The 22,131-nt window shown below is 40.2% G+C and overlaps 1 protein-coding gene and 1 long non-coding RNA gene across 4 annotated transcripts in view; one reads left to right on the top strand and one right to left on the bottom strand.

The window, feature by feature from the left end:
- Positions 1-940: 940 nt before the first annotated feature.
- Positions 941-22,131, bottom strand: part of CNPY2 (canopy FGF signaling regulator 2) — a 21,872-nt gene continuing 681 nt past the window's right edge. For 2 of the 3 annotated variants that reach the window (XM_089479404.1, XM_089479395.1), the window contains exons 2-6: positions 18,182-18,309; positions 11,990-12,105; positions 10,048-10,245; positions 8,260-8,356; positions 941-2,300 (exon numbers count right to left, since the gene is read on the bottom strand). In XM_089479404.1, coding sequence (XP_089335530.1) covers positions 2,257-2,300; positions 8,260-8,356; positions 10,048-10,245; positions 11,990-12,105; positions 18,182-18,281 — 555 coding nt within the window. In that variant the 5' untranslated portion in view covers positions 18,282-18,309 and the 3' untranslated portion in view covers positions 941-2,256. Of the gene's footprint in view, positions 2,301-8,259; positions 8,357-10,047; positions 10,246-11,989; positions 12,106-18,181; positions 18,310-21,155 lie in introns of all 3 variants that reach the window. The other variant, XM_089479386.1, reaches the window with a different exon arrangement.
- On the top strand, positions 2,157-7,913 carry LOC149322543 (uncharacterized). Its single transcript, XR_016271908.1, has 2 exons — positions 2,157-2,236; positions 7,710-7,913. It is a non-coding gene; the product is annotated as an uncharacterized LOC149322543 (long non-coding RNA).

Genomic DNA, 22,131 nt, shown 5'->3' on the forward strand with positions numbered 1-22,131 from the left:
AATAATCTGTCAGAATGGCTCATTTGCATAAAATGCTAAGAAGGAATCTAGTTGACACAGGCCTATCCAGAAGAGCAGGTATGCTTGTAGCTGCATAACAATTACATACATTTAATTTATTAATGCAGAGCTTCACTTTCTTATTAATAAGTAGTTTGCAAAGCTGTAGCATTATGTTTTCTAATCTTCCTTCATATCCTACATTAAACAGAATTTGGACACATTTCACTATTCCATGGGCAAAATAGTAGTGCATATGCTTAAGTAGCAAGAGTCACATTCCCCAAAGGCTTAGGAGAAGGTAAATTAAGATGAAAGAAGAGACAGCCATACTTAACCAGGTAAGATGAGAAACAGATAAGAAAATGGAATTTTACCACATTACTTTTTCTATCTAAGCATTGAAAGCCCTAGGATCCCAGCCCCTACATGTACAACTTTGGATCAGTTATGTTCTCTGAGAATTAGGTTCTCTGCACTCCGAGAACCATCAAATTCAGAAAACATTGTATCAGCCATAATGGGTGAAAGCAGTATTAAAGGTTCAACTCTGCAAGCTGCTTGAAAACTATTGTCCATATATAGTAATATCTGCATTCATATACAGTAGTCCCTTGCTGTCCACAAGGATCTGTTCCAGATCCCCCCCATACCACGAATAGCAAAAAATACAGATATTCAAATCCATTGTTTTTGTGGCCGCATGTGTGCGTACCCATTTAAAAAGCCAGGGCTTGCCGTCCACAGAAGCTCAAATCTGCAGATGGCAAGTCCACGGTTGGCACAGGCACTGTATTGCATGCATCCCATGCATTATCTTAATGATCTTTTACAAATACTCCAGAAAATAGTTTACTAATCTCCATAATGATGTTGGGTAGATGAAGCTGATAGAATAATAGGGCAATGTTCCCCCTTCTTTAAATCATTTTTTTTAAAAAAACAGGCTGGGCTCTCAAAATCTATTTTTTTCTTTTATTTGGTCTTCCAGCTCCAAGGCCCAAGAAATGGATGACAACTTGTGTAGGTTAATGACATATTAAATAAAAATGTGAGTGAACTTATGTGGCCTTAGGTTCAACAGTATACTCAGGCCAACACACACCAGTAAAGAAAACCAGTTGTACAGACACTCCAGTAGAATCAGCTCAGTCACAGCATGATTTATTTTCTTGCCATCACTTGCAGATCTTTAATCCAAAATCTTGAAAACAGGTGGTAATAAAAGAAAAAGATATCATTTAAAAAGCCCTTTGAAAAATATCACCTGCCACACATTACCTAATTTTCCAAATGCTTGATGCTTCAAACCAGCATCCTCATAGATTCTACAAGACAGACACCAGCCTTCATCAAGGGTCAGCCCATAGATCCAACAGGAGTCTGGTAAAACAGCTTCTATGGGGTAACTCCTTCACAGGTAGGCATTACATACAGATTGGCTTGCTACCTAGCCCAGCTGGTTCATATGACATTTCCACAACACTGTAAACAATTCCTGAAGGCCACTGTGATGGTATTAAGACTTTTCATACAACATGACATGATACATCTATAACATGAAACAGTTATTGGACAATAATTTATTGTGGCCTACAAATGGCTGGTCAGCCGTAACTCATTCTTGTGCTTTTGACTGATCCTCCTTACAGCAGCTCCATTTGGAATTACTACATGGGTGTCTCCATCAATTATTCTGCTCTTCCCACATTAAAGGTTACACAGAGAAATGAAATCGCCTGCCTAGTGTCATGATAAAATAGTAGCAGAACAACAGAACTCATAAGGTTCTTTGATTCAAGTTCTGGTGAACTTTGGAAGGAAACCAGGAATTGTGTGGCTAGTCCCTGGCTCAACCTACAGATTAATTCATCTGCTAAATGCCAACAACCATTTAAAAAAATTTACAGCAACCAAGAATCGTTATCTACGCAGTAGAAAAAATGAACCTCAGTCTTGAAACTGAAGTTTCTTCTGTTCCATTTAAAAATAAGGAGAGGTTTTATAATTGCAGACTTTTTTAAAAAGTCATGTGAGGGACATAGCATCTTTTGTTTTCTTAAAGAAAGTCTACAAAGAAGCTTTTCTCATGTTTTCTTCTAGAGGTCCATTCTTTGGCTTCCAGACTGTATGCAGAGTGTTCATCCCAAACCTGAAAGAAGGTTGCTGGAACCAGAATTAGAAGAGCTGAATAAAGGAAGGTGGTCTACAAAGGACTAATAAACTCATCTACCAGGTCAGTCAAAACTTTGCATTTCATAGTTCATCATGTCGGAGATGCAAGGCGTGGTCACAGAGATCTACAAGAAAAGCACAAAACAAGTCACTTACTGCAAGAACTGGAACTTCCAGCTAGACAGGCAGGCTGATTCAGGTTTACAAAATATTATATCATAGCAAAATGATACAGCATATGTTGCCTAACCCTAGGCCTGCTAACTGGTGACCTGCTAATCCACATAATGCCTACTTGCTAGGCACACTGGTCTGCAAGTTTCTTCATTCATATCTAAACATATTTCTGAAGTCCCAGGAGAGCAAAATCAAGCTGTTCTCAGTGTCTGATAGTCAAACAGACATAGCAGGAGAAGCCCATGTTCATTATGGTGAGTCTCAAGGCATGTATACACTTAAGAGACATATGCAGTTCTTCCTTGCTGAAACACTTCGATCAGCCTGGTTCTTCTTCTTAAAGCCCTGTTTGGTTCAAGCTACTTTTCACTTGGTGGAAAAATATGGCTAAAACCTCTTCTTTCTTTTGAATAGAAAATTAGGCCAGTGATGACTTAGTAATTGCTCTGAAGTCATGGGATCGTGCAGGGTTAATTTATCTTTCTAATCATCATGAACATCATGAGACCAGCCACGCAATCCCAACCGCTTTGGCAAACAGACTGTATGGACAGATCAGGTGAATATGCAATTGGTCTGGCTGCCAGCCAATCATTAAGGCCACTTCTACCAGCCAACAGCAGCTGCCAGCCTCATCTTGCTGATCTGTAATAGTATTAATGGTTATTAAGAATTGACTTTGTCTAGACTTCCTCAGATAAGTAAGCTTTTCACAGACACACACACACACACAAAAACCCCAAAAAACCTGGAGGATTTGTGTGTTAATTCCTTGGCTGGATACTACAGAAGGCCTATTATGAAACAGAAAGCACCACACTGTTCCGAGGGTTAGAAATAGGTGCTGCACAGTAGAGGGCAAAGGCCAAATGGAAACCAGCACAGTCAGGTTCGTTGTCCAAAAATAGCTCAGCAGTACTGGAAGAGCCAGTTTCCTGAACAGCACGCTGGCAGACGGCCACTTGTCACTTCTCTCACAGCCAGTGAAAATGCACAGATGGGGAAAAAATGAAAGAAAAGAAAAGAAAAAGGGACCCAAAATAAAATTATCTGCAGGGAATTATAAAAAGAAGATTCAGCTCAGCATTCCTCCAGCTGCAGGTAATTTAGGTTTCCAGGACACTTTTAGATAATAAATGAAGCATAACAAGCCCAAGAACAAGAAGAAGCTAACCCCAAGAGCCACTGTATTTACTGATTTCAGGCAATCTAATTCAGTTGCAATGTGCCAAGAGAAACTCTATTCAAACATCACATCAAACCATCAAAGATTAATTATTGGTTGGTGTGCAATCATAGTTTGCAATCGGCTGGCAAATCTAAATAGTAAACCACAGTCAGAAGTGGGTACATAAACTGCAGCTGCAGCAATATCTAAACTGACAAACCCTAGTTAACTGACATTGCTTTGCTCTCAGAGGTGGTTGCAGTGTGGACACCTAACATTTCTGTCTGCTAGCTGACAGACTATATTACAGATTTTGTCTCCCTTATCCAAAATGCTTGGGACCAGAGGTTTTGGGGATTTTAGAATACCTGTATTTGTATACACATGTTGTTGTTTGTTGCTAACTGTCCTTGAGTCAACACTGACTCATGGTGACCCTGTGGATGAGACAAATCCAAGACCCCTTATCCTCTACTACTTAGGTCCTGAAAATTCAGGCCCATGGTCTCCCCAATTGAGTCTATCAATCTGGCATGTGGTTCTCCTCTCTTTCTGCTGCCTCCTACCTTTCTTAGCATTATTGTCTTTTCTAATGTGTCATGCCTTCTCATGATGTGGCTAAAGTAAGACAGCCTCAGTTTGATTAAATAAACAAATAAAACTTTTATTTGTATTCCGCTTTTCTGTGACGAGACAACCAAAGCGGCTCACAACACATTAAAATCCACATTTACAACATTGTGTCCCAAATTCCCCCCTTAAAATAGGATTAAACATGTTACAATTAAAATATCTATTAAAACAAAATTAAAAAAATATATATAATGAGGACAGAGCGGTGGGCTAATACATGATGTGGGGGGCAGTCATTCTGTGGCCGGGCACTTTTATTCAGGAAAGGCCTGCCGGAAGAGATCCGTCTTGACAGCTTTCTAAGCTGGCAATTTGACGGATCTTGTCCGGCAGGCCGTTCCATAATTTGGGAGCAATTGCAGAGAAGGCCCTCTGGTAGGTAGCAGTTAGTCTGGTTTTTAAAGGCTGCAATAGATTCCTCCCAGAGGACCTGAGGGTGAGGGGCGGATTATACGGGAGCAGGCATAGGTTGGACCCAAGCCATATAGGGCTTTAAAGGTTATAACCAACACCTTGTACTGTGCCCAGAAACTAATAGGCAGCCAGTGAAGAGATTTTAGGATGGGTGTTATTCGGTCACTCCTAGTTTTTCCAGCAACCAGCCTGGCTGCCGTATTTTGCACTAGTTGAAGTTTCCGGACTAGGCACAAGGGTAGCCCTATGTAGAGCGCACTACAGAAATCAAGTTGTGAAGTTACCAGTGAATGTACAACAGTTTCTAGGTCCTTTACCTCCAGGAAAGGGCGCAGCTGGCGTATCAGCCAAAGCAGATAACAGGCGCTCCTGATAGTCGCATTCACCTGATTTCTCATGTGAAGCGAAGGATCGCCTTAGTCGATGACCTCCGTCTGGCCACTGACAGAGGAGATATAACTCTGTTGGTGCTCTTGGACATCTCAGCGGCCTTCGATACCATCGACCATGGTATCCTTCTGGAACGCCTGGGAGAATTAGGTATCGGGGGCACTGCGCTCCAGTGGTTCCGGTCCTATCTCTCAGGAAGGTTCCAGATGGTGAGGCTGGGGGACAGCTGCTCTTGGAAAAGAGCTTACATCGGGCGTTCCTCAGGGCGCCATTCTGTCCCCCATGCTATTTAACATTTACATGAAGCCGCTGGGAGAGATCATCCGGAGCCATGGAACCCGGTGTTATCAGTACGCTGATGACACCCAGGTCTATCTCTCCATGTCTCCGACTGATACAGTGACTTAAGGATGGCATCTCTCCTCTGGATGCCTGCCTGGGGGCAGTAATGGGCTGGATGAGGAAAAACAAACTCAGATTGAATCCAGAGAAAACAGAGGTACTCATGATAGGTTCCCCTAGGCCGGGCAGGGAAATTTCCCATCCAGTCCTTGATGGGATTAAACTTCCCTTGAAGGACAAAGTGCGTAGTTTGGGAGTACTCCTGGATCCATCTCTCAAGTTATCATCTCAAGTAGATGCGATGGCCAGGAGTGCTTGGTATCAGTTTCGGCTGATACGCCAACTACGTCCCTGTCTGGACCGGGGGGACCTAGAAAAAGTAGTACATGCACTGGTAACCTCTCGCTTGGATTTCTGCAATGCGCTCTACATGGGGCTACCTTTGTATCAGGTTCGGAAACTTCAATTGATTCAAAACGCAGCAGCCAGGTTAATTACGGGGACATCGAGGTCCGAACATATAACACCTATCTTAAAATCTCTACATTGGCTGCCCATTCGTTTCCGGTCCCAGTACAAAGTGTTGGTTATCACCTTTAAAGCCCTAAATGGCTTGGGCCCAGGTTACTTGAGGGAACACCTCTCCCTACATAATCCTCCCCGCACACTCAGATCTACAGGAAAATCCTTACTCAGCTACCCTAAGGTGAGACTGGCGATCACACAACAAAGGGCATTCACAGCAGTGGCGCCTTCTCTATGGAATGCCCTACCGGAAGAAATTCGCCTCAGTGGAACGGTGGAAGCCTTTAAGAAGGCTCTAAAGACTCATCTCTTCCTACAAGCCGACCCTCCCAATTCCATCTGAGACCATCTCCCCCCTATTGTTTTTGATATATAGCAATTCATGGTTTTAATAGTTTATTATATGTTATAATATGTTTTTAATCTTGTTTGAATTTACTTCTTTTAATATGTATTTTTATATGTGAACTTTTAATTGTTCTTATTGTCTGTTTTTAACGATATTGTACACCGCTTTGATCGTAGGAAAAGCAGTTAACAAATAAACAATTTAATTAATTAATTAATTAATCTAGGAGCACCCCCAGACTGCGAACACAGTCCTTTGTGGAGAGCGTGACTCCATCTAGGACTGGAGGTTGCAACCCTATACCTGGTTTGGGGGGCCCTACTGTAAGTACCTCCGCTTTGTCTGGATTCAGCCTGAGTTTGTTTTTCCTCATCCAGCCCATTATCTTGGTTTCCAGGGAGAGTTCTGGCTTGATCAATAATGAGATATCTTGGAGATGGAACCCAAGTCTAAACACAGAATTCATTTATGTTTCCTATACACATCATACACATAGCTTGAAAGTAATATTATATAATATTTTTATCATTTTATGCATGAAACAAAGTTTGTGTACAATAAACCATCAGAAAGCAAAGGGGTCACTAAATCTAGTGACTCATGGAAAAAGTGTTGTTTTTTGGAATATTTTGGATTTCAGAATTCCGGAAGAGAGACTCAATCTGTATTCAATGTTCTTGGGGCAGATACTTCTTGTGGAAAACACGCACAGCTTTTAATATAATATTTCTTTAACCTGGACAAATTCAAATATAAACTCAAGCTTGTCTATTACCATCACCTAGGTTAAAGAAATCTTAGCTCATTAATCACACAAATTTGAACAAATTAAGCCAGGATCAACACCTACATGTATACAAAACAACACTTCTACAAAGGAGAGTGTTCTTTACTTCTTTTAAGATGATGCATACAAGGCATCCTTTTAGAAAAAAAGTCTAGGTACTCTAGATGCTGGAACTGTCAAAAGCAAAAAGGAACAATGATCCACATGTGGTGGAAATGTAAAAAAGTAAAGGGTTTTTGCGAGGAGGTACATAAAATAATACAACAAATGTTTGGCATAAAATATAAAAAGAAACCAGAATTGTATCTATTGAACATGACGTACTTTATGAAGGCAGAGGATGAGAGAAAATTATGGAGAATTATATTGTACATGATAACACTTGCCAGGATGGTTATAGCAAAATATTGGAAGTCAAAGGAAGAACTGCAAATAGATGAATGGTTATTAAAATTGAATGAAATTAGGCAATTAGATATTCTCACATGTACATTACAGGACAAAAAGAAAGACAAAATGGAAAAGGAATGGAGGCAAATCGTGAGGTATTGGGAAAAAAGATGGTGTTCAATAAGAACCTGGTTCAGGAGATTGTATAAGTATGAAATAAAAAGAAAATGTGGAGCCAGAAATAGAAATATATGTAGGAAAAACAAGGTTATATACCCTCTACAGAATAGAATTTGGAGAATACATATGGCTATACAACTAGTTATATAAAGGAATGCTTTGTAATTTTTGCTTTTCAGGAATGAAGTTGTATATGTTATTTGCAAGAAGCAAGAAGAGAAATAACTGGCAACACAGAGGAGTATTGTAAAGACAGGAAGTGAAAGAAGAACAAGTTGGTTGTAGATGTATAATAATGTTTATTGAAGCTTTATAATGGATATGTAATGAAAAGAATCTTTTCTTTTCCTTTTAAAATTTAATAAAGATTATGGGGGGGGGGGGGGAATAGAAAAAAAGTCTAGGTACAAGGTGCCATCTTAAAACAGAATTCTTGCCTCTGTGAATTGGGGAATCCCTTCCCTAGACACCACCTGCTACCCAAGTTTTGGTTGTTATTGCTGTTATTTTTTGAAAAATAAATAAATAAAAATCAAAGCATGGACTGCCCAATTAACTGGGTGGACTCTTTTAATTCATCAGGATTCAATTAAATAGAACAATTGGCTCAATAATGCAGCCATACCTCCTACCCTCTGAACCACACAAATGATACTATCAAGCGACTGTGTATGCTATTTGCTCTTAATGTTGAAAACCCATTTTTCCAACTGATAATCTGATGTTTACCTGTTCGTTTGCTGCATAATCGGTCCTTGACATTTTCTGCCTCATGAGAAAAGAATTCTATGAGCTCATCTTCGTACTCTTCAGCTATGCTCTCGCACTGCACAGTGGAACCAAGAAAGTTAGCCAAGTAGCTTTTCCACATCACTGCTTCCCACTCCAAATGTACACTGAGCCAGTCCACCCTTCAACCCCACCAATGTTAGGCCAACTCAGGACTTCAACCATAAAACTGTAGACCATAAAGCTCCACAGAGGAGCATATTCCCAGTATATGTGGGATCAATCAGGGCAGAAAAAGCCTTTACCATGTTGACATTATATCCTCTTGTTTTATTCTATTCTTGTCCACTTTGTATGGGAGCCAAACATATATATCCTCACACACACTGAATTCAGACTTTGGAATTAAGAAGAAATCCCTTTCCCAAGGTTTAAATGTGATGAATGTATCTCTGAGAGACTATGCTGGTCTCTTGTAACTTCTGGGGATGCCCTCATTTAATTATAGTTTTATTGTTCATATTTTAACCAAATTAAATTTAAATATTTTACATGCAAGATTATTATGTAATTTATTTTTATGTTGTACTTTTATTATGCTCTTCCTACATGCTGTATTGTGCTTTGATACTTTGTATGCAAATGGTCTAAGCATTAATAAATAATTGATTGAAATTATAACCTCTAAAGCTATTCCTACCATTTCAGAAGGATAGGCAATTTCTGAATGTAAACCATGCTAATTGTGAAGGTCAGTGATCCCTTTCAACAGTCAAGGGAGAGCCTGTGAGCCTGCAGATTTTGGTGGGATGCAATTCCTACCCACTGTGATCGCTGGCCATGCTGGCTGGGGCCAGTGGAAGCCATATATATCTGCAGGACCACAGATTTTCCACCCCTGTTTTATATACTTCTTTTAGTCTGTCTGATGTAGCCAGTTTCTGTTCTTAATGGCAGTGAATAATACAGGCAGTAGTAGTGTGTTTTTCTTCCCTCATTATTCTTGCACGTGGTGCAGCTGGTCCAGCTCTGTTGCTAGAATTATGATACCACAGATCAGCAATATTGTCACCACAGCCCAAGGATGCATAACATTTTGATTCTGAAGGCAACATCCAATGTTGGATGGGAAGCTGCACATACAAACATCTCACACATACAGTTTTCTGCCCCCATTTCTCTGGCATACACATCTCAGCCCATGGGGATGGGAAGGTTTAGTCCTCCTCTCCCTACTCCTTATGATGAACGGAACAGAAGTAGGTGATGAGAAAAAGAAATAACATGTCTATCCTGATGAAATCCTCCATCATCAGGCCACCTGTTCTTCCTCTTGCTAAACAGCAACAAGAAAATAGTGGTCTGAGAAATGTGATCATTGGGAGTCGCAACAGGTTTTTCTCCCCTCCCCCAACAATCTCCACTGAAATCACAGTTTCCCACCACTGGTAGCATTAAGAAAACAGTGACTTCGGAAATGCAATCACTTGAGGCTGGAAGAGGCTTCCATTTTTCCTGGCTGAGAACACTGCCATGGCACTGCTAATTACAACAGCAGAACAGCCCCATCATTACCCCCACCATGTCCACCAGAGGGGCATTGGGGGGAAATGGGTCTGAACTGCACCTGGCACAGCAATGGGTCACAGATTATGCATGCTCAAGTAAAACATTCAGAAGGGGGATCACAGCCAGGAGCATCCAGCACAGAAGTATTTTTTTTCTCTCCTGGTAGCCCAAATTTACAGGAATAGTCCCTAACCCAACTTCACTCTCTGTATTACTTACTGCAAACTTCAGGCTTGATGTCACATCACCATCAATTTTGGTTTCGGAAAGGTCCATTTTGGTTCCATCGTGAGAGATGACCCTCACATAGTTTTTCCGGTGGGTGGAGGGGTCCACTTTCTCTCCATAGTCATTCATCCTCTCACAGATGCGCTCCAACAGTTCTATCAAGTGAGCTTCAGACCTAGCATAGGGCACCTACAAGAGAAGGAACATAGCCAGAGAGGCAGATGGCAAAAGATGCACAATCACTACCATTATGAGAGGAAAAACCCAATTTGTTTCCCTGCTGGTACCAGTTTCTGGAGGTTCAGCTTCTGACTCATATCTTTATAGCTGCTTTACTCAACCTACCACTGAGAGTAGTCAATCATTTTGCTACTGTATAAATTGGACTACACTACATAGTTTGCTAATATCGTCACAGAAATGGAAAGAAAAAAATGAAGTGACAATGCCAAAAGGAGCCTATAAAGCTCCCCACTTCACTGTTGGAGCTAGGAATATACAAATGCACTAGCAACCCTGTGGTAACTTTTACAATTCAGTGTACAGTGGACTCTTAGTATACGCTGGGGTTTGGTTCCAAGATCCCCCATGTATAACAAAATCCGTGGATGCTCAAGTCCCATTAAATATAATGACATAGCAAAATGGTGTCCCTTATAAAAAATGGAAAATCAAGGGTTGATATTTGAAATTTATACTTTTTGGGAACATTTTCAAACTGTGGATGCTTGGATCCGTGTATAAAAATATCTGTGTATAAGATCCATGGAGATCTTGGAACCAAACCCCAGCGTATAACAAGGGTCCACTGTATAAGCATCCATACTGTAAGCATAGGCCTTCAACTATGTCTCTGGTGGGGATCTATAGGTCTTAGAGAGAATCTCAATTGGTATGGGCCTCCACATCATTTAAGATCAGTGACCTTAACAAGCATGATTTAGAATTGCTTAAGGGGTAAGCAGGACTTTGTCAGTCAGAGCTCCAAGACTCTGGAATTAGTTGCCCAAGAAGTAGTATCATGAAATTTTCATTATTTTCTTTCAACAGTATAAACAGATAATATTATGGAGTTTTACAATCTGGTATTGCCTCATTCTCAATGCATGAAATCAAAATCTTTCAAGAAGCTATTATGAAAGTTGTGCTGCATCAAGTACAGAGTTCTGTCATTTGAGGAGGTCAGAGTTAGTTCAAAACACATCTCCAAAAGGTGCTAAAGTCCCTAGGAGGACTGACCAAAGCTCATGTATTATTCACATGGTCAATACAAACATATCAGGATTCTATAATGGTACACCCAAATACAGTTTTGTTTAGGTAGCCTTTAAGGGGCAAGAGCTAGGTTGATTTTCTATTATTTTTTCAGCTTTATTTGTTTGCAGCAAATATGGCTGCAACTGTTTAATTTATTAATTCCTTAAAAGTAATTATTAATCACTGTTGTTCACACTAAGGTTCCCAAAGCAATGTATAATAAAGTGTATTTTAAAATTATTTTCAATCAAATTCAATTTTAAAAACCAGTTTTAAAAACCAAAGAGAATATGGAATAATACAATTCTGACATATTCTTAAATCTTTGTTTTTGTCTTCTCTTTTCTGTTACTCTAATCTGCCTCAAGGTTTTCAGCAATGATGGAATATTAACATACACCCACAAAATTAAATGTTTTAACCATATTCAGCATAAAATGCTGACCATTATCCTGTCTCTCTGTGGAGCAGGAACAGTTTCTCCACACACTGAAAATAAATCTGGGGAAGGAATCCAAATGGTAAAAAAATTTAATATTACCATTATCTTTCACCATATGTTTAAAGTAACAGCCCATGGCTAATATACTTTCCATTACTCTGACTTCCTATCTTGATAATTAAAACAGAAGCCTTGACAATTCAAGTACTCTAAAACAAGTATGAAATGTGTTACCTCTACAATGGACTGACTTCCATCTGGGTTGATGCGAAAGGAACCAATCTGGATGGTTTTCTTGGGGTCTACCTGAGAAATTTCCCACTCCAGCTCATCCACCAGGGCCCGACATGCTTAAAGCAAGAAGAGATAACATTTAGGAAGCACTAAGGTTGTTGCCGTCAGAAACAGACTAAGAAATTATATTATTATATAATTATATGACTATAAGAAATTGTTAGAATTAGAACTAGAAAATGAAATTGTTAAAGATACCATGGTTAAATGGGCTAGATATATTGGTCACAGCATTCAATTAGATCAATGGGAACATATCTGGATGAGAGGATTGAGATATACAGCCTCTCAAAGTATAAAAGAAAACTGGTATAAGATGTTTTACCGTTGGTATTTAACTCCGGAGAGATTAGCTACAATCTACAAAAATAAAAATAATAAATGTTGGAAATGTGGGGACACAGTAGGAACAGTTATACACTGCTGGTGGAACTGCAAATTTTTTAAAAAATGGAAACAAATCAGAGAAATAATTTGCAAAATATTTCATATTGATCTAAAATTAAGACCAGAATGCTTCCTATTAGAAATTTTTGAGAGTGAAATTGAAAAAAAGTACAGAAAGCAGCTTTTGTATATGAAGGCTATGGCAAGAACTGTAGTAGCGCCAAAGTGTAAAACAAAAGAGATTCCAAATAAAGAGGAATGGTTAATGAAATTAATAGAAATAAGAGAGATGGACAAACTGACTCAAATTCTAAAAAATAACTCTGAGTAAAATCAAAGAAGATTGGCATTTAGTTTTTGTATATATGAGGAAGCAATGGGGGGAGATATCTTCTTAAGAAGTGATTTTTCTGAAACTTTGAATATGACAAATTAATAGGAATGATTTGTAGATAAAATAGTGCAAGTATCTGCTGAAGGAGCTTTGCATTCGGAAGGGAGAGAAATACATTTTGTACAGATATAACGAAACAGGTGAAGAGTAGTGAATTGTTTTCATGGAATATAGAAACATATATGGGAAACTGAAAGTATATTTATAAGGAATATACAAAGTAACAGGTTAAAATGTAGAGGATGGAAGCCACAAGTTTATGTGTAATTGTGGGGTTAAGGAGGTAGTGGAAGATTTTAGCATGTATGTTAGTATTCCAGTCTTGTTTTTGTACGTTTATATGTTCAGATGATTGTGACTGTGATATATGTGCAAATAAAAATTTAAAAATAATTTAAAAAAAGAAACAGACTAAGTCAAAAACGATTAGTAAAAAGACAGATTCAAGGTGAATTGGTTATAAACATTTAAAAATCATTTCCATATCTTCCCATCTTACTATGAAGATGAACTAAATCAGCCTGATGATTACAACCAAAGAGCTCAGGGGGAAAAACATTCTACTCAGCTTCAGCTCTAACAGGTTTCACTGCACCCTTCCAACTCAACTCAGTTAGTTGACATCAAGGGATCATACCCAACTGCGCCTCCTTCTTTCCATTACACAAACATTAACTCTGAAATTCACTACTAATGTTGGGAGCATTCCCCAAATTAGGCTGCTAAACAAATGTATTTTTCAAAACATCCCATGGAAAGGTACATATGCCTGAGAACAATTTATTTAGCAAATCCTGAACAGAAGATTTACAACCTAGGTTAGATAGGCAAGAGATACATATAGTGAGGGAGAGATCAATCATGAGACAGAGGTCATATTTCTAGCTCCCAACCTGGACCATGCACCAGCTGGTTTAATAGACTTAAGGGCAACTATGGCGGGTTACAGATGGCCCTCTAGGGGCCGTTTTCCCGCCGCCGCCATTCGCTGCGGAGTGAAGCCCCAGCAGCCAGACCGCGAGGCTTCCCTCCGCAGCGAAAAAGGAGCGCCGAAATGGCACTCCTTTTCAAAACGTGGAAGTGGCGCCGCGAGGGGCGGAGCGCACCCTCGCGGCGTCACTTCCGCCGCAACACGTCTGGACGCACAGCGTCCAAGACGTCAAAATGGTGGCACCCATGTGGATGGGCGCCGCCATTTACGACGCGCTCCGCACGTGTTGGGGCCGGAGCGGGTTAGGAAGGGGCAACTCTTCCTAACCCTAGGACGCCCCTTCATAACCTTAGCACGCACGGAGTGCGTCGGAAGTGGTGGTGTGTAACCCGCCTAAATAAACCCAGCCTCTTATTCTTCCACTCTCTCTTCCCATTTGGTGTAGCAAGTCTTTAATCAGTTACTGAAGCAACAAATACTGCCTCTAGGTCAAGAAGCACATATGTTTTTCTTAAAAACTGAGTTTTTAGGAGGCAGGCCCAATGTCCTTCCTTTTCATGTTGTGGCTGTTAAAAATGCTTGTGTGTTGTTATGCATCCTGTTGTGGTGCACGAAGCTTGCACTGAGCTTACCATTCCACTCACCCACCAAGGTTGCTGCATGAAAATGGCACATTACAAAAGGCATTTTAAAATTTACTTAATTTATATTCTGCCTTTCTCTTACTATAGGGGCTAAGGCATCTGACAATGCAAATTGGGGGTGGGGGGGTGGGAGTGGGGATTAAACCAAATCCAAAAGTTATAAAGTCAGAGACAAGTTAAAAAGCAAATGAATAAACTGTCATATTACTACTGAATTTAAAATAGGTGAAGCCACTTCAAAATATAACAATGAATTGGAAAGAAATTTTAAAAAATGGAAATGTCTGTTTAAACGACCATGTTGAATAACCATCTAATGGCTGGCCAAAGCAAAGAAGAGAGGGAACCTTCACTGGCAGAGAATTCCACAGCCTGGGAATAGCCACTAGAACAGCCCTCTCTTATATCCTTATCAAACATGCTTCCAATGGTGGAAGTACTAACCAAAAGGCTTCTCTTGAAGGATCTCAAAATTAAGGCAGGTTCATACAGAGACATATGATCTTTCAAATACAGCAAACCTTTGGTATCAACTGGGTTTTGGTTCCAGGACCCCCCCGTGGAAGCCAAAATCCATGGATGTTCAAGTCCCATTATATACAATGGAAAGTAAAATTGTGTCCCTTATAGAAAATGGGGAAATTGAAGTTTCCTTTTTTTTAATTTATATATTTTAAAAAATATTTTCAAGCTGCAGATGCTTGAATCTGTGGATAAAAAAAAACCATGGATAGACTTAGGTCTATAGGGTATAGGGCTTAATACGTCGTAAGCAGATATGATGCAAACAAGAGAGAGGGGCCTTCCCAGTGGTTGCTACCAAGTATTAGAACTCCCTACCTGGGGTGGCTCCCTCCTTGTCATATTAAACATTTTATTTGGTGGTATTAGGCTAATAGTGTACTGCTTTGTTTATCTTCTGACTTTTAATGGATGACAAATAGTCTTAATTCTATAACAGGTCCGCACAACACACAGCCTGGGGCCGCATGTGGTCTACCAAAGGATTTTGGGTGGCCTGCAGGGATGTGGAATAACTTCAAGGCTCCTCCGCCACTAAGGAGAGGGCCATACAGAGAAGGAAGAGGAAGGGCGAACACTCACCCTGCAAGGCTTCTCCACCACCTGGCTTTCTCTTGAGGAGGTCTGGCGATGGAGGAAGAGGAGGGCACATGAATGCTCACCCTACAAGGTTCCTCCACAGCTTGGTTTTCTCTCAAGGAGAAGGCCGAGATGGAGGAGGAGGAAGATGGCCAAATGCTAGCCCTGCAAGGCTCCTCCACTGCCCTGCTTTGTCTGGAGAAGGACGGGAAAAGGCTCATCCTGCAAGGCTCCTCCTTTGCCCGGCTTTCTCTTGAGAAGGCTGGGTGGCAGAGGAATAGGGGCAAATGCTCACCCCTCAAGACTCCTCCATCACTCAGCCTTCTCCCAGGGAGACGTCCAGAAGTGGATGAAAACAGAAAAGGCACCATAAAAAAGAAAAGCAGGTCAATATTTTTCAGCAAACCTTTTGTTAAAAAAACTGACAATAAGCAATGGTGAAATGAAACAAGCTGATCAGGTAAGGCTTACACAAGTAAAGAAGAACATTTTTAACTTTCTAGAAATTATTTGATAGCTTATTTCAAAGTACATTCAGGGTAATTTTTCCTCTGCACCAGCCTGTACTTTGTTTTTGATTTGCATTTTGGTGGTCAAACTTATAGATCTATATTTTATTAACATCCTGGAGTAGCTGGCAAAGCAGGCTAATCTTCACGACTCTTTTCTCACTATTTTGTTCTTTATGCATGCTAAGTAACAGATTCTGTAGGCAGCTCCTGTTTAACTTGCCTGTTCTAGGCAAGCACTTACAGTAGAATTGGCTAGAACAGAATCCCATTCTTTCCCAGCTCAAGCTTTATTGCCTTGTGAAGATGCCAGCCACAGATGCTGACAAAACGTCAGAAAGAAAATTTTCTAGAACATGGCCACATAGCCCAAAAAACCCACAAAAACCCACTTTATTGCCTTGTTTACCGGCCAGTGGCACTGAACAGGAATTCACCAGCTCTACTTTCTGAGTTTGCCCCTCCATAAAGGACTAGGGTCACTATAAAACAGTGCCTCCAAGTTTCATGTCAAAGAGGGAGCTCAGATGTATGCAAAGGCTGATGGCACTGAAAGCTACTAAGAGAAGTGGACCAAGAAAGATGCACTCCTTTTATCCAGCTCCTTGCATAGGTCATCTACCAGGCTGACCAAAGGTTTCCCTGTTCCATTGCTAGGACTGACACCAAATTGCAATTGAATTAGATAATCCATCACATTCCAGAAGGGCCTATACCTGAGAGGTCATCACACACTCCAGTACTTCATCTATAAATGGAAAACTGGAGATTGATTGGTAATTTTCTTGTACAGTGGAATTCAGGAAGGGCCTTTTCAGCAGAGGTTTTACTACCACCTGTTTATCCAGGCCTGCATCCTGCCTTGCTGTAAAGAGACATTTGTTATTCCCCTTAGCCACTTGCCCACTCTCCACTTCACTTAGCCACTTTTACGACCCATGAAGACAAGGATTTAATACTGGCTTTCCTCTCTCCACTTAAAAGATTATGCCACTTGGAATTGGAAGTCACCTTGGGTTAACCCTTAACTGCTAAATAATTATGAGTTAGTTGAACAATTATAAAGGGGAAGAAAATGTTTCAAGCATGCACAGAAGCCATATTCACAACTGAGCAAGGTCTGACAGGTTGGCAAGGTGAACTCCAATCTGTATCAGCAGAGACATAAAGCAAGAAGCTCTTCCAATTCCCTCCTTTCCAACGACTAGCCAACAATGTCTGTAACAATGTCCTCTTAATAAAAGGACCAAACCACAGACAAGGGAGTTCACACACACCCTGTATAATGTGCACCTGAACTGCATTGGGCATGGGGAAATTCTACTGCAAAAACCAAATGATGTACATAAAAATGGAAAGGTCCTTTGGATCACGGTCTATGGTAAGAGTTAGATGGGAGATCACAGGTGGCTGACTGGAGTCTGCTGCCTCCAGCTCTGTGTCCTTAGTAAGGCCTAATCTTGGTTTACCTCTCATCTCCATGTAACAGTGGAATTAAAAGGAGAGGGAGAGAGAGGGAAGGAGAAAATGCAGAAAGAAATTACTCATGCTTGCGTGCCAAATAATAGAGCAAGGGTGGCCAACTGAGGCAGATCCAGGGGTGAGATATCCATCTCCAGTAGGGCCACAACAGATTGCCCCAAAAGAAAAGCAAAATGAAAAATAGATAGAAGTATATTTCTCTTTTTGAAATGCTGGTACCTTTTAATATTAAATGGAGGGGGGGGGTGTCCCTGAGCTCTATTTAGAAGATGCTAGGCCTGGGGACTTCCAGGAGAGGCAATTCATCCATTTTTCTTTCTTTTTTTACCAGAAAAAGGGAAATAGGGGGAGTGTGGAGTTCCCAGGGCCACACTTTGCCTGCCAATGTTGTAATGTAATTTGACCTTTGCTCTAAGATTTTTTATATGACTATCAAGGGTTCCTTGGCAAGAGGATCAGCAATGGTGATGGATAAGCTTCCCCTAAAGACCATCTTTCCCACCATATCAATTGCTCCTTGCAAGCTAGCGTAGACTTTGCTCAGAAATTTTAGTAGACTGATCAGAAGACAGATAGTTTGAAAGCTGATGGAGTTATCAAATATTTTTTATTGTTTTCATACTTTTTCAAATTTTACCCACATCACATTCTTAATGAAATCAATTAACAGATTGCCTAGTTTACCTCCGCAGTGGAGATCTTGGCTCCTCCGGGCAAAAGCACCACTCAGCAAAAGTAAGAAGACAGCTGACAGGCAGGCCATATTCGAAATCCAGCTATTCATCTTTGTGAGTGTGGGCAAGTGCCACAACCTGCATAGAAAGTCAGATGTTGTGGAAGCTATTTCTAGTTGTCGCCTCAAATCCCAAAGCAAATTGCTTTCATTAGCAGGAATAACCAATCACAAGCTTCAAAATATGTGCATGTGCCCCTCCATGCTCAGTCAGGCTCTATAATGCAACTTATTATGCTAAGCAATATTCTGAAAAGTAGCATTTGTTGCCAAGGCTCAGGTTTAGAACACAAAGTGTTCTTTGTGCAACTGTCCAAATGCAGCCATTATTGCTAGTTCCCCGATGCTTGCCCATGTCTTGTCATCCTGACTCTTTGAAATATATGTTAACTTGCTAAAGCATTCTATACAGAAAACAAAATAACCCGCCTCTGCAAAGCCACAACATGTACATGGGTACATGAAAAAAATCATTAAAAAGTAGGGAAACATTTTCCAAGAGAAGGAACAACTGGCTGTACTGAAAATAACATCCACACTTATGACTCAAATCCGAAGCTCATAGAGGAGGATATGCTGGGATCCCCAGACAATGTTTATAATTTATAATGTTATAATAATGAGGTCAAACATAATCTTCAGTCCTATATATTCATACAGTTTATCCACTGATTTTGATAGTACTGTTGCTTTTCAGAGTACAGCTCCCAGACTATTGTGATCCCCGCCCTGGCTTTTGAAATGCTATAAGACCTTGTCTGAGAAAGACCTTAAAAACAGATACAGCAAAATGTTGCACTTCTAGAACCACAGAATTCCAGGCTCATGTGTACATAATTATTTTTAATGATATTTAAACAGATTAAAAAGAGGGCAAAGCTATTTAATTTTAGTGTAAAAAGGAGGAAAGTTGGGTGGGCAAGAATGTAGCTGCACCTTTAAGACTACAGTAACTATACACAAAAAAAGAAGTTGGTAGCATGAGCCTACTTCTTCAGATGAAGGAGGTAGGCTCAAGTCTAGGAAAGCTTATGCTATCAGCTTCTTTCTCTCAGTCTGAAAGGTGCTCCAAGATCCCTTTGTGTACGGATTTTCCAGACTAACATGGCTATGTTTTTGAATTTTAAAACTAACTGGCTTTCATGTTAGCATGAGCTTTCATGAATATAAACCCTACTTTTTTTGAAGGAATGTACTGTAACAGGATCCAGAAAGATACTACTGTAGTTGGGTCTGTTTGTTTTCTATATAAAGAAAGATTTTTGTAACCCCCTTTAATTCTGGGGCACACAATATGCATTCCTTCCTCTGCAATGTAAGCCATGCAAGTCCAATGACTTGTACAAGGCAATTTTGCCTAATGTGGTACTGAATGTCTCATAGAAAATAAAGTTGGAAATGACTTGAAGGCAAACAACAACAGCTTCCATCACTGATCTATCTCAAAAGAGTTTCCTCCTGCATCAAATTAAAGTGGGAGTTGTGCCACATGCACAGTTTGGCTTTTGGCCTCAAGTACAAGATAAACCTTCAATGCTGGCTTAGCCATCTCCAAGGAAGTCCATGGGTGTGAATGCTCACATCCACTTACAATTCATATAAGCATTTTAAAGCACATATTAACTATGGATTATGGACTTTATCATACAGGGGAAATCAGGGGTTTTAAAAGGCATGTTCCCGAGACAGTCATGCAACCGCGGTAAAGATTTTCACATGTCATGATTAGAGAGGATTCTTCCTGGAATAAGTGCTCTCTAAGCACAATGTGTGTGAAAATCTTTGCTGCGATCACGTGACTGTCTCGGGAAAATGCCTTTTTAAACCCCCGATTTCCCCCCATGTGATAAACTTCTTAGTGTGGTGTAGAGCAACACATCTAAATGCACAGGCTTTGATGTATATAAAAGTGATGTTGGGAAAATAATGTGATTCCATTTTGAAGAGTGCTTGTATACTAGAAGAGTCAAGGTAAGAAGTGAACTATGAGTGTTTTTAACCAGACTACCAGAGATGCTAAGAATGGATGGGTTTAACTTCAGTTCTTGTATCAAACATATTTTTAAAAATACTGCTTTTAATTAGGAATCAAAATATATGTGTGAATCAGTTCAAGAGGTCTTGCAGTATAATTCCATGCAGGTTTACACAGAAATCCCACTGATTGGCACTTAAGCCCTTTGAAACCTGTTTAACATTGCAGCCTAAGTCCTAAAAGCTTCTGAGGGAGTAAGGCCCATCAAACACATTGAACAAGTTACTTTTGAAAAATGTTGTACTGAACTCCATTCTTCATCCCAAAAACAGCAATTTCTCATGTAGCATTTGTCTGTGTTTTGAAGATGTCTTTCCAAGAGCATACAGTGGGAAAATATTCTTAATCTGTTCTCTCTGATACATTTCTGTGGGCTCTAGGAATAGTCCTTGCATCAAATTTTCCTCATAGATTTACACACACAGCTATCTCAATATACTTTGTATATAAAACAACTCCAGCTAGCATTCCCCCTTTTAAAAATCCTAACATGATATAATTGATCTCTCTCTCTCTCTCTCTCTCTGTCTTTGCCACTGGAAACAGCTGAAATGATGCCCTTGACTCACTGAAAGTTAATCATGCAAACTCTCAGTGGATAATAAAACTATAAAGCTATCTGACTATCTTAAATTTCTTCGGATGCCAGAGTTATCCTCTGTTTTATTCTGGACATAGGGCCCCATATAGTCCAAAAAGAGAAGGATGAAATTATATGGCTCCGCTTGTCAAAGGACAATGTGGTGACATGCTTTAATACAGATTACACTGAAATACTTGAGAGTTGAACTGTGTACTTGGAGAGAAAGATAAACTGGAGGCAGATGCAGCATAAATAATATTAAGGAAATCAGTTCTATATAAGTTCTTGAAATACAGACACCCCTTACCTTTTCCTTCTGTTCCACCCTTTGGTCATCATCAGCCCTGACCTGCATCTTCCCCCAACAGTAAACTATTCTATATTCCAAAACACTGCAAGTATCGATGCTCCTGTACTCTTTTACACTCTAGCAGTGAAATTCATGGGGTTGCCATAAACTGACAGGGGATTTGAAGACAGAGAGAGAGAGAGATCCTTGTCTTCCTTTCTATAGTCATGTCGTCTGAGATAATGGGAACTGTAGTCCAATAAGCCTGGAGAACAGCAAGTTAGGAAAGTCTTTCCTACTTTAACATAAACAATAACGGGAGCAACATTTGGCCCAATTAGGTGTTTTGAGAACTTCACAAGGTTGTTGTTGTGTTCCTTCAAGTCGTTTCCAATGTATTGTCATCCAAAGGCTAATCTCTCATGGGGCTTTCTTGGCAAGATTTGTTCAGCAGGAGTTTACCTTTGCCTCCCTCTGAGGCTGAGAGAGTGTGACTTGCCCAAGGCCACTCAATGGGTTTCTGTGGCTGAGTTGGGATTCAAGCCCTGGTCTCCAGAGTCATAGACCAATGGCCGAACCACTTTGTCTTTACATACATGCACACATGCAAGATCTCAATAAGCTCCATAATCTTCCTAACAACCTGAATGCAGGCCATTATTATTTATCCCCATTTTGCAGAGACTAAGAGGAGACCACCCAGGGGCACAGAGAAAGTCATCTGACTCAGAGGCTTCCTCTCCTTTACTCTGCATGCCTACATTTCAGTAGTGTATCATTGCCAATGTTTTGATGCTTTTAATTAGTGTATCTATTATTAGAAGAGCTGGTGTGGTGCAGCAGTTTTAGCACTGGGCTATGACATTGGAGGCCAGGATTTGAATCCAGCCTCAGGCCAAGTCACACACTCTCAACCTCACAAACCCCTTCTGAAGAAGCCTGACAAGAAATGCCCATGACACAAGTTCACCTTGGGAGTTGCCATAAGTCACAC

The sequence above is a fragment of the Sceloporus occidentalis genome, unplaced genomic scaffold (assembly GCF_023333645.1).
Source record: "Sceloporus occidentalis isolate IW3139 unplaced genomic scaffold, rSceOcc1.0.p SCAF_1, whole genome shotgun sequence".
In the NCBI taxonomy this organism is placed as follows: Eukaryota; Metazoa; Chordata; class Lepidosauria; order Squamata; family Phrynosomatidae; genus Sceloporus; species Sceloporus occidentalis.